Source organism: Oncorhynchus gorbuscha, linkage group LG22 (genome assembly GCF_021184085.1).
Source record: "Oncorhynchus gorbuscha isolate QuinsamMale2020 ecotype Even-year linkage group LG22, OgorEven_v1.0, whole genome shotgun sequence".
Lineage (NCBI taxonomy): Eukaryota > Metazoa > Chordata > Actinopteri > Salmoniformes > Salmonidae > Oncorhynchus > Oncorhynchus gorbuscha.
In genome coordinates this window covers 19,192,830-19,206,149 of record NC_060194.1, presented here as the reverse complement: position 1 = coordinate 19,206,149, position 13,320 = coordinate 19,192,830, and the positions used below count along the sequence as shown (strand labels likewise).

Here is a 13,320-nt window from a genome sequence, read left to right as displayed (position 1 = left end):
GAAAACTTTGATGCTCAATTACTTTGCTTTGCGCAGATAGTCTTAAAGTCCCGTGGTCACAAAATGTCAGGATTCCAGTGACATCAGGGTATTAGAAAAAGATAGGGAGAGCCATTTCCTACCAAAGATAAGTGCAGCAAGAAGAACAGAGGTCCACAGGCAATGTCCCATACTTATCATAGGATACAAAGAGCAAGACACCCTGATATTACAATATAGAAACTGGTGTGCTATCTTGGTTTCTGTTTTTGAAGCAGCACAGGCCTAAACCATGCAGCACAGCACAGAGGGCATGTTCAAATACTGTAAACAAGTCATTTTAGAGTAGAAAGCAACACTTACTTGATAATGTGGCCCTCTTGTGGTTGATGCTGGTTGATGATTACTCTATTCACAATACTGAATATTGCTTTTTCTAAATTCATCTAAGTAACACTACTTGGCCAACTGTAAAAACGAAGCAATGGTCTATTTTCTAATCTATGAGATATTGTAATGGAATTTTAATGTCTCTTACATCTACATTTACAACCTGGTCTCAGAGCATTTCGTATTATCCTGTAAGTAAATCCAACCACTCCATTTGTTGATAAATTTCATATATATTGTGTACTAATATTATGCACTAATTTGTGGATGTCTATCATACATTTTCAAGATATTTTTAGAGTTATAATTTATATAATATGCTACGACTTTGCTAAATGTATGATATGTTATGAATTCCAATTTGTTGATGCTGAAGTTAGCTATGTGACTAGGTGGCTAACATTAACGTTAGCATTAGGAGTTAGGTTAAAGGGTTAAGTTAGGGGAAGGGTTAGTTAAAAGGGTTAAGGATTTGCCTTAAGTAACTGTCTGTTTTATGTAACCATAACAAACATAATATTTCATGCTAATTTGAGTGTCTCGGATTTACATTTACTATGTTAAGTCTAGTCTATGAGACTAGGCTGACATTTAGAGCTGAATTGGAAGAGGTAGCTTTATTGGCATAAAAAATGACTTACTCTACAATCATCATTAACATTGCACTGATTATCATCATCTGCTTACCACTAGTCTTGGTAGTATCAAGGAGGTAGTGTGAAAGTTACTGTGTCAATTTCAAAGTGGTGCTGTATACTGTACAGACAGGTGTATTGTCATTGTGTAGCTCACTATGTTTTTGTAAAGGGGTTGTGTATCCTGTTGTCACAGTGGGCCTCAGAGCACAGTAGTACACAGCAGAGTCAGACAGCTGCACCCTCTGGATCGTCAAGGGGACTGATTTGGAGTTGGCATCTAGATCAGCATGAAATCTCTCCTTGAAGTCAGCAGCATTGTCCCCAGTTCCAAAATTGAATCGCATAAGCATATACTTGGGGAAGTCGTTTGCCCCCTGTTTGTACCAGAATAGATATGGACTTGGATCGTCTGTTTCGTAATGACAGACAAGTGTTATTTGTCCTCCTTCAGCAGCCGTCTCAACTCCTTTTGTCTGTAACACTCTGTCTCCTCTGCATTCTGGAGAGAAATTATATACGTAGAAAAAGAAAGGCTGTTTGATGATTTATACACATTAAATCACTAGAAGCATATAGATTGAGCAACTTTATTTTACATGATAATAGAAAGGTATCATTTAAGCAATGGCTGGTAAGCAAATATATATATTTTTTATCATACCACAACAAAATGCAGCAAGGATCAGAATATTCTTCAGCCAAGATTCCATGTCTACTGTGAGATGGGTAGGTAAGGAGAGAGCAAACACACTTGCATGTGTCACCACTTCTTTAACTCTGCCCAAGGAAGTATCGAGGAGGAGCTTCCACTAGGCTCTCTTAGAGAGTTATATCATACTATCAAATAGTTTTTGTAATGAGGCTGTATATCCTGTTGTCACAGTGGGCCTCAGAGCACAGTAGAACACAGCAGAGTCAGACAGCTGCAACCTCTGGATCGTCAAGGGGACAGATTTTCATTCAGACGGGCATCAAATCTCTCCTTGAACTCAGTAGCAGTTTCCCCAGCTCCAAACGTATCCTTTCTCAGCATAAACATGGGGTTGCCATTTGCTTGATATTTGTACCAAAATAGATATGGCAATAGATCAGTTGTATTCAAAAGTACAGCAAGGAGTCAGCACACAAAGTAATGATGAAATAAAAAATGACAGGATGTCTAGGGGATGTCAGTTTTTTTCTCCAGGTTTTTGTAGAGTCTTCACAGGTTTCCTCTCACTGTGGGCTGCAGGGCACAGTAGTACACAGCAGAGTCAGACAGCTGCACCCTCTGGATCGTCAAGGGGAATGATTTTGAGTCTGCATCGAGACGGGCATCAAATCTCTCCTTGAACCCCGCAGCGTTGTCTCCAGATCCAAATGAATAACGGCTCAGCATATGTTTAGGGAAGTCATTTTCTTCTTGTTTGAACCAATATAGATATGCATTATTAGCACTGGTGTTATATTGACAACTCAGTGTTACCAGTCCTCCTTCTGTAGCAATCACACCTCCTGGTTGCTGTTGAACATGGTCTGCTGTGCACTCTGGGAGTAAAAGAAAGACTGAGTGATAATTTGAAAGATATTAGAAATGATAAAACCATTGTAAAAATGTGTTAAAGATACGATAAACCAATGAGGGAAAAGGTTCCATCATACCGAAGCAGAATACAACAAGAACCAGCCAGATGATCAGACAGAGTACCATGGTTATACAGAACACACTGAGAGTGACTGTGAGTTACAGTAAGAGGTAGAGATCCTCTCTCTCTCTTCCATGTCCATCTCAGCCTGTATATCACCATCAACAGACAGACATGAAGGAGGAGCCTGTTTAGAGAGAGGTAAGATTGTAAAGAAATGTATTGGTCAATATTACCTCATCAGTATTAGATATAAGCACTCTTTGCATTACATTAGTCAAAGTAAAAAGCTTACGTCTAGCTCACATAAAATGGAAAGTAGCCTAAAGCAATTTTCAACGACATAAATGTTCCATAAAGTATGTATAATAAACATATTTTTCTGATATGTTGTGAAAACATACACATATTCTTAAAAAAATTATGAACAAACACTTGTGTAGCCTACAGAGTAAATATTTCAGATCTACTTCTGTACATATAAAGTATATTGAAATGCATATTGTGCTTTTGTCCCAACTTTTCAGTGGTACTGAATGTTTCTATGGGCACATGTGAAACTTATAGTTTCTGTAAGAGGGCTGTATATCCTGCTGTCACAGTGGGCTTCAGAGCACAGTAGTACACAGCAGAGTCAGACAGCTGCAACCTCTGGATCGTCAAGGGGACTGACTTTGCTGTGACATTCAGATGGGCATCAAATCTGTCCTTGAATTCAGTAGTAGTTTCCCCAGTTCCAAATTTATCCTCTCTCAGCATAAACATGGGTTTGCCATTTGCTTGTTGTTTGTACCAGAAGAGATATGGTGATAGATCAGTGGTATCAAATGTACAACTGAGTTTTGTTCGTTGTCCTTCTACGACCATTATATCTTCTGTTGGCTGTCTTACATTCTCTTCTGCTCTGCACCCTGAAAAGAAAGATAAATATATCTTCGTAACATATAATAATAATGTATATAAATAAAATTAGCAACTGGACAGAAAGAGACAGATAAACTGAGTGATGTTATACCAAAGCAGCATGCAGCCAGAACATGCAGGATCAGCCAATTTCTCATGACTAGTCAGTCAGTTTGAAGTGGAAAAAAGGAGCAGAACAATGCTGATCTATCGATCACAGAGCTTTGACACCCTCTGTCCTACTGTTGATGCTTCATGTTGTTCTGTATTACATGCAGTAGTAGACCATGGGGAGGTGTCTGTCTGTATGGCATCCTCTGATTCAGGGGTTTGTGTGCTTTGTTAGGTTGCCCCCTTCAGGTTGACTTTCATACTACACCACCAAGTGGTATAAATTGTGTAGAGTTAACTACAAATAATAATATTTTTTGCACTTTGTCATATTCCCACGTGCTTTTCCAACCACATAAAGAAATTAAGGAATTGAAAACGACTAATTGAAGAGAGAAGAATACATTTTTTTCACAGTTGAATATGAAGACAGAGAAACACTAGATCACCTGGTGATTGCACAAAGCACATCACAATTCTCTGATCTCAACCTCTGCCATTATGTTATGAAATTGTGGTTTGATGTTCAAATTTGATCCCCGCTTCATCAAATCATTTCTGCTCAGCTGGTTTTAGAATAGCATATTTTACACATCGTCTCACGGGGTATATTCTCTGAGAGCACAGTAGTAGAGTGCTGTCTGCCAGGGTGAGACTTGTTATGATCAGTTGAGTAGATGTTGGAGACGTTGTGGATTTATATCTCTTATCAGAGATATGTTCACTACCGCTTTCTGATCTTGCACCTTAATACTGTAGAACCGAGGAGCCTGGTTAGGGTAATGCCTGTACCATTAAAGGTCAATACATTTACAGCCTATATCATGTGAGCAGGTTCTCCCTCTGTACCTATGACGTCATGCTTAGCAGGACTAATGTGATCGCCAGCAATCTGTCCTCTAAAGAAAATATAGAAACTAAAACAATTGACAGGAATTTTAAAAACTAACTAGCATCAACAATACAGGCTCACTTACAAATTGTAGAGAACTTCCAGATCAAACCAAGTAACATCACCATTCATCTACTGTATGCTGGACCAACTAACTAACTGAAATATGTCACTTGTCATCATATGTACAGTTTGAACAGGATCATTTGTAGCTCTTCACTTTGACATAAAACCCATTCAATGCTTTCTCTTAATGAAGTGTGGTGGTGGTGACGACGGTTTAGTTTACTAAATCACTGTAAAGATAGAATCAATGATATTTCTATGAGAGAATGTTTAGAATGTTTAGTCATATACATGACTTTCATTTTATTTCCAAATATAAAATCTGGTCACTGGTATTATTTAATACAGTGAAAAGAGTGAACACAAGTATACTGTTATGACAGAATGACTCCCCTGGTTTCTCACTGTCAGCTATAAAAGGCATTTCCTTTTCTCTGCCTCAATTATACACTGCTCACAAAAATAAAGGGAACACTAAAATAACACATCCTAGATCTGAATGAATGAAATATTCTTATTAACTACTTTTTTCTTCACATAGTTGAATGTGCTGACAACAAAATCACACAAAAATGATCAATGGAAATCAAATGTATCAACCCATGGAGGTCTGGATTTGGAGTCACACTCAAAATTAAAGTGGAAAACCACACTACAGGCTGATCCAACTTTGATGTAATGTCCTTAAAACAAGTCAAAATGAGGCTCAGTAGTGTGTGTGGCCTCCACGTGCCTGTATGACCTCCCTACAACGCCTGGGCATGCTCCCGATGAGGTGGCGGATGGTCTCCTGAGGGATCTCCTCCCAGACCTGGACTAAAGCATCCGCCAACTCCTGGACAGTCTATGGTGCAACGTGGCGTTGGTGGATGGAGCGAGACATGATGTCCCAAATGTGCTCAATTGGATTCAGGTCTGGGGAACGGGCGGGCCAGTCCATAGCATCAATGCCTTCCTCTTCCAGGAACTGCTGACACACTCCAGCCACATGAGGTCTAGCATTGTCTTGTATTAGGAGGAACTCAGGGCCAACTGCACCAGCATATGGTTTCACAAGGGGTCTGAGGATCTCATCTCGGTACCGAATGGCAGTCAGGCTACCTCTGGCGAGCACATGGAGGGCTGTCCAGCCCCCCAAAGAAATGCCACCCCACACCATGACTGACCCACCGCCAAACCGGTCATGCTGGAGGATGTTGCAGGCAGCAGAACCTACTCCACGGCGTCTCCAGACTGTCACATGTGCTCAGTGTGAAACTGCTTTCATCTGTGAAGAGCACAGGGCGCCATTGGCGAATTTGCCAATCTTGGTGTTCTCTGGCAAATGAAAAACGTCCTGCACGGTGTTGGGCTGTAAGCATAACCCCCATCTGTGGACGTCGGGCCCTCATACCACCCTCATGGAGTCTGTTTCTGACCGTTTGAGCAGACACATGCACATTTGTGGCCTGCTGGAGGTCATTTTGCAGGGCTCTGGCAGTGCTCCTCCTGCTCCTCCTTGCACAAAGGCAGAGGCATCAGTCCTGCTGCTGGATTGTTGCCCTCCTACGGGCTCCTCCAAGTCTCCTGATGTACTGGCCTGTCTCCAGGTAGCGCCTCCATGCTCTGGACACTACGCTGACAGACACAGCAAACCTTGCCACTGCTCACATTGATGTGCCATCCTGGATGAGCTGCACTACCTGAGCCACTTGTGTGGGTTGTAGACTCCGTCTCATGCTACCACTTGAGTGAAAGCACCGCCAGCATTCAAAAGTGACCAAAACATCAGCCAGGAAGCATAGGAACTGAGAAGTGGTCTGTGGTCCCCACCTGCAGAACCACTCCTTTATTGGAGGTGTCTTGCTAATTGCCTATAATTTCCACCTGTTGTCTATTCCATTTGCACAACAGCATGTGAAATGTATTGTCAATCAGTGTTGCTTCCTAAGTGGACAGTTTGATTTCACAGAAGTCTGATTGACTTTGAGTTACATTGTGTTGTTTAAGTGTTCCCTTTATCTTTTTGAGCAGTGTATAACACCTCCCATTGACTTAAAAAAACAAAGTACTGTACACACCCACGTGCACACATGGTGTTTTTGTAATGGGGCTGTATATCTTGTTGTCACAGTGGGCTTCAGAGCACAGTAGTACACAGCAGAGTCAGACAGCTGCACCCTCTGGATCGTCAAGGGGACTAATTTGGTGATGGAACTGAGATGGGCATCAAATCTCTCCTTGAATCTATCATCAATATCCCCTGGTCCAATGACATCCTTCCGCAAAACATATTCAGGGTATTCGTTTGTGTATTGAATGTACCAGAAGAGAGATGGAGCTGATAAACTGGTGTTATATTCACAGTTGAGAGACACGTCTTCCCCTTCATAAGCAGTCACTTCTCTCTTTGACTGAGTTACACCGTCTGCTCCTCTGCACTCTGGAAACAAAGAAGAATAACTATGTGAAAAATGTCAGGGTTCCAGTAACATCAGGGTGTTGAGAAAAAGAGCCATATCCTACCACAGATAAGTGCAGCAAGAACAACAGAGGTCCACAGCCAATGTCCCATAATTATCATAGGATGCAAAGAGCAAGACACACTGATGTTACAATATAGAAACTGGTTTGCTCTCTTGATTCCTGTCTTAGTGACAGCACAGACCTAGACCATGCAGCACAGCACAGAGGGGATGTTCAAATACTGTAAAGAAGTCATTTTAGAGTAGAAAGCAACACTTACTTGGTAATGTGGCCCCCTTGTGGTGGATGCTGGCTTTTCCATGATTTGATTTGATTTGATTTTGATTTGATTTGAGTATAACTTTTTTCTCTGGAACTAATTTAGTTAGACTCTACTAGCTGTATGTGTTCTAATCTATGAGATATAGTAATGGCATTTTAATGTCTCTTACATCTACCTTTAGAGCTACATTGGAAGAGATAGCTTTATTGGCATCAAAAATAACTTATTGCATAACCATCAGCATCATCATCATTATCATTATCATCCTCATCCTCATCACTGTGATTATCATCATCTACTACCACTAGTCTTGGTAGTATCAGGAAGGTAGTGAGAAATTTACTGTGTCAATTTCAAAGTGGTATTGTATACTGTACAGACAGGTGTATTGTCATTGTGTAGGTCAGTATGTTTTTGTAAGGGGTTGTATATCCTGTTATCACAGTGGTCCACCGAGCACAGTAGTACACAGCAAATACTTGGGGTACTCGTTTGCTCCGTGTTTGTACCACAACAGTTATGGATTTGTATCCGTAGTATCACATTGACAGCCCAGTGTGACCTGTTAAGGTTAATGGTCACATCTCCTGGTGGCTGAATGACTGAATCTTCTCCTCTGCATTCTGGAAAATGATGTAATACACATTAGTATTAGGGAGAAAATAATCAAGCAGCATATTTGTGTGAATAAAAACACATGAAATTAATACTTGTAGTGTTGAACTGAGAAATATGTTTGATAAAAGAAAGGATTGGGAGCCAAGACTAAACAAATAATAAAAAATAACATTATAATAACGTAACAAAATGCCTTGGGACTTTTCTATCTGACATTTTTGTGGAACATATTTTCGTCACATCACATCTAATTGATAGAATCCTAAAGTCCCATGGTTACTAAATGTCAGGATCCAAGTAACATCAGGGTATTGAGAAAAATATCATGCGATCTGTATCCTACCAAAGATAAGTGCAGCAAGAAGAACAGAGGTCCACAGCCAATGTCCCATAATTATCATAGGATACAAAGAGCAAGACACACTGATGTTACAATATAGAAACTGGTTTGCTCGCTTGATTCTTGTCTTAGTGGCAGCACAGACCTAGACCATGCAGCACAGCACAGAGGGGATGTTCAAATACTGTAAACAAGTCATTTTAGAGTAGAAAGCAACACTTACTTGGTAATGTAGCCTCCTTGTGGCTGATGCTGGATTTTCCATTATTCTGTACACAATACTGATTTTTGCTTTTTCTAAATGCGTCTAAGTAACACAATTGGGCCAATTCTAAAAATTAAACAATCGTCTATTTTCTAATCCATGAGATATTTTAGTGGAATTGTATTGTCTCTTACTTCTACATTTGGACCTGAATTGGAAGAGAGCTTTATTGGCATGAAAAATGACTGAAAATAATCGAGTAATATGATTACAAACATGACATTAATACTGAATATTATACTGAGAAATATGTTTCATAAAATAAAGGAATGGGATCAAAGGCAGCAAATGAATTAGGAAAATAATATTATAATACCATAACAAAATGCAGCAAGAATAAGTAAGTTCCTCAGCCAGGGCTCCATGCATTCTGTGAGATGGATATAAGGAGAGAGAAAACTTGTCTCATAGGCTTGTGAAACCACTTCCTTAACTCTGCCTTAGGAAACATTAAGGAAGAGCTTACACAAGGCTCTCTGAGAGTCTTATACAGTATAAGACTATCAAATAGTTTTTGTAAGGGAGCTGTATATACTGTTGTCACAGTGGGCCTCAGAGCACAGTAGTACACAGCAGAGTCAGACAGCTGCAACCTCTGAATCGTCAAGGGGACAGAGCTAGAAATGAAATTCAGCCTGGAATCAAACCTCTTCTTAAACTCATCACTATTGCTCCCTTCTGAATAACGATCTCTTCTCAGGACATACTGAGGAGAGTCCCTAGTTAACTGGATGTACCAGAAGAGATCAGGAGATGGACTACTGGTAGTGTAGTTACAGCTGAGTGTTACCAGTCCTCCTTCAAGGGCAGTAACATGTCCACTCTGCTGGTCAACAGCCTCTTCACCTCTGCAATCTGAAAAAGTAGTAATAATAGTTTTTTAAATAATCAATAATTGTATAATAACACATTAGCTAAGATTCAGATAAAGAGAATAGGAAGGAAAAACACTATACTGTACCAGAATAGCATGCACCCAGGATAAGCAAAGTATTCCTAAGCCAATGTGCCATTATGATTCATGTGTAGAGGAAGAGTAGACTGTTATAGACTTTATGTTCCATTCACTGTAGCTGAGAAGTCTCAGAATTGCGGGGCTCTGCAGTAGGGGAGGAGCTAATTGTATATTCAATTGTTTAGTTGAATTGTTGGGGGAAATGATACCACAACGAAACCTGCAAAGTGGAAAATGAAGCTAGTAGATTTGGAATTTTATGACCCCTTTAGGTGTATTTAAAAAATAATAATTACTTGATAAATTTCGGCCTTTGCTATTAAATCCTGTAGAACCGCATTGAATAACGGCAAAAAGAAAACTCAGGAAATATATATATATATACTGTATATATATATTTTTAAACAAATATTTAAACGTTTAAATTCTCCATCATGTTCGTGAGAATATACCCTTTCCACAGTGGAGTCACATTAGTTTGTAGCCCAAACGGTACGTTACAAGTTGGCACATCGACAGCGAGAGTCTAATCATTCCATAGAGTGGTCATATACATTTTGTAAGCCAAACGCTATACACCCTATAGACATATTTGTGAGAAGATCGATTTTCGGGATGTCTCATGGCCTGACAAACACCGCTGCAGCTGGGCCACCTTCCACCGCAGATGCAGAAGACCACCATTGGCTCATGTGGTGGATTGAGACACAGCCCATGAAAAACCTTTTATCTCCAGCTGAAAGGAATAGAAGCAAACTTTGAGACTCTACTGACACATATTGACTCTCACTCGTAACTTGCCCTTGAAAATAGAAGCAATGTCAAGGTTTCACCTTGTTGGGCAGAATGTTGAACACTAGATGGAACTATTGTATCATTATTATGCATATGTCACGCCTTGGTCATAGTGTTTTGTGTTTTCGTTATATATTTGGTCAGGCCAGGGTGTGACATGGGTTTATATGTTGTGTTTCGTATTGGGGTTTTGTAGGCATTGGGATTGCGGCTGAGTAGGGGTGTAGCTTAGGTTGGCTGCCTGAGGCGGTTCTCAATCAGAGTCAGGTGATTCTCGTTGTCTCTGATTGGGAACCATATTTAGGTAGCCGGGGTTTCACTGTGTATTTCGTGGGTGATTGTTCCTGTCTCTGTGTTAGTTTTCACCAGACCGGCTGTATAGGTTTTCACGTTCCGTTTGTTGTTTTTGTATTTATTATAGTTATTTAATGTATCGCGATCATTCATTAAAGAACATGAGTAACAACCACGCTGCATTTTGGTCCGACTCTCTTTCGACAAACAAACGCCGTTACAACATAGAAAAACATTGTCACTTCATAACTGTGGAGGACAGTCTATAGGAGGAGGACGGACAAAGAAGATCTGTCATTTAACTGATCAGGACGCAGAGAGAACATCTCAGTGGTTGTGGCTGAAGAGTGAGAAGCAGTGGACGAGCCAACTGGCTCACTTGGGCCTGATCAACCCGTCCTTCAGGAGGTGTAGTGGGCAGCACATGCAGGATAAGAAGGTACCTCACCTAAAGATCAGCCAGGAGCAGCAGAAAAGGCAGTTTATGGATAAACAGAAAACAAAAAAAACTTGATACTTACATTTGCTTACCATATTTAAATGTTGAGGAAGTTCTAAGAATTACAAGGTCAGTAATATTTTTGTTGTCTATTTTTGCATAAATAACTAATTGTCAATCGTATTGTATGTTGTGTACATTTCACTTTGTAGGACACTAAATCGTCACACAAATAAAATGAAATATTACAACATGATGATATGTGAAATTGAGTTATTTTTCGTATCTCGTGACCCAGACCAAAACAGTGTAAGATCCTTTTATGTTTGTCTTGTCCATTATCAGTCAGTTGGTTTCAGGTATGCTCCTCTAAAGAGTGCAGCACATGGATTTACAACCAGAGGTCCAAACCACTGAGCAGGTCCATGTTGAGAGCAATGATGTTATGTCAACGATGCATATTGTACGTATATCAGTGGAGGCTGGTGAGGGGAGGACGGCTCATAGTAATGGCTGGAATGGAGACAATGGAAAGGTATCAACCACATGGAATCCATGTTTGATATCATTATATTCACTTCAGAGGATCTGCTTTCTTTGTAAACTCTGATCCCGAGATGTAGAGGAATAATTCTGGCCTTTGTGCTGTGTCTTCCTGATACCAATAGAATTCATCTCCAGCAGTAGCTGCTCTGGATTAGTTGTACGACAGGGTAACAGCATGAGGGTCCTCACAACCGACACATGCATAGAGAATGGTTTTCATATACATACATTCAATTGTTCATGAAAATGTATTTGAAATGGAATTAAATTCAAATGGCAATGAATTGGATTGTATTGTATTTTATTGTATTAACCCAATATGGTCAAGAATGAACATAGAGAAACGGACAGAGAGATCTCAGTAGTCTCTGAATGTTTCCTCCTGGTTTTATGTTTCTATCCTGTTGTTCAGATCATCCTCTACCATAAGTCCCTCCCCTTAACATTCAGTAGGCATGTTACTTATGTATGTCATACAGGATGTCTGTTTCCTCCCATGGTTCTTGACAGGTTTTTGTACAGTGTGTCAGAGTTTTCTGTCACTGTGGTTTTCATGGCACAATAGTACAGAGCAGAGTCTGTCACATCAGCAGAAGATATCTTCAGATCCACAAGTTTCTCCACTTTGTCAATTGAAATTGTCATACGAGGAGGTGGGGGAGTAGCTTTAAATATAGACCCTTCTGGTGTGATGTACAAGAGGAATTCTGGTTTGGACCTGGGATATTGGCGGTACCACTGTAGATTGTAGACAGTGCCATCATATTTGCAGAAGAGATGGACATTCCTTCCCTCCTGAACAAGCTCTTCTGTAGTCGCAGGGTTTATTGAATCCCCAAAACTGTTTCCTGCAAAAATATTTGGACAAATAACTTCTGTAACTGTACAACTGTGCAGTTATAACTGATATTTACAAATTATTAATGTGCAATTACCATGTTTTTTTGCTGTTCATTCACTGTAAGATTATATTAAAACATTTTAATCCATATAATAACTCACCTAAAAAAGCTGAAAAGAGAACAAATGAGGAGAAAAACATATTGTAGACCAACCAACAGACAGCACTGAGAGACCTGACTAACTAGCTACTTCCTGAACAAAACATCTATAAGCTACATGTGGGTCTTTGATTATACAGCCCCTCCTCTTGACACCATTTTGAAATGTTTTCTGTTATGGCTTTCTACAGTACACTGTATGTTGTCAGGTTTTTGTACAGTGTTTTTTCGTGTCCTGTCACTGAGGGCTTCAGTACACAGTAGTACAGAGCAGAGTCTGTCACCTCAGCAGAGGTGATCTCCAGATCCACATGGGTCTTCTCTTCATTCAGTTTAACAGACAGGCGAGGATGCGTCAATTCATTATGTATCTTTAACCCTCCTTCAGTAAGGAGGAGCAGGAATTCTGGTTGGTATTGTTGGTACCTGAGTCAAGTATCAGTACTGTAGGAGCCAGTGTAGTTGCAGGACAGATTTACACCATCATCCTCAAAAACACACTCTTCAGTTGTGGCTGATATGATTTCCTCCTCATAACTGCTACCTGAAAGATATTATGTTAAACATGTTTTGAATAAATCATATTGCAATTCATGTACCATAAATGCATTATCGGCATATGTCTGCAATCTAAAATGTATTGCAGAACCTATGCACTTACCAATTGTAAGGACTAGTCAAGGTGGGTGGAATCAGGCGCAGAGAGCAAATAATGAATAAAGGTTTATTCTCCGG

The 13,320-nt window shown here is 40.0% G+C and overlaps 1 gene segment (V, D, J or C); it reads right to left on the bottom strand.

Moving 5' to 3' along the window:
• Window positions 1–1,828: 1,828 nt before the first annotated feature.
• On the bottom strand, window positions 1,829–2,779 carry LOC124010013. The segment is given in 2 exon segments: window positions 1,829–2,534; window positions 2,649–2,779. Coding segments are annotated over 2 exon segments (375 nt in total).
• Window positions 2,780–13,320: the final 10,541 nt, after the last annotated feature.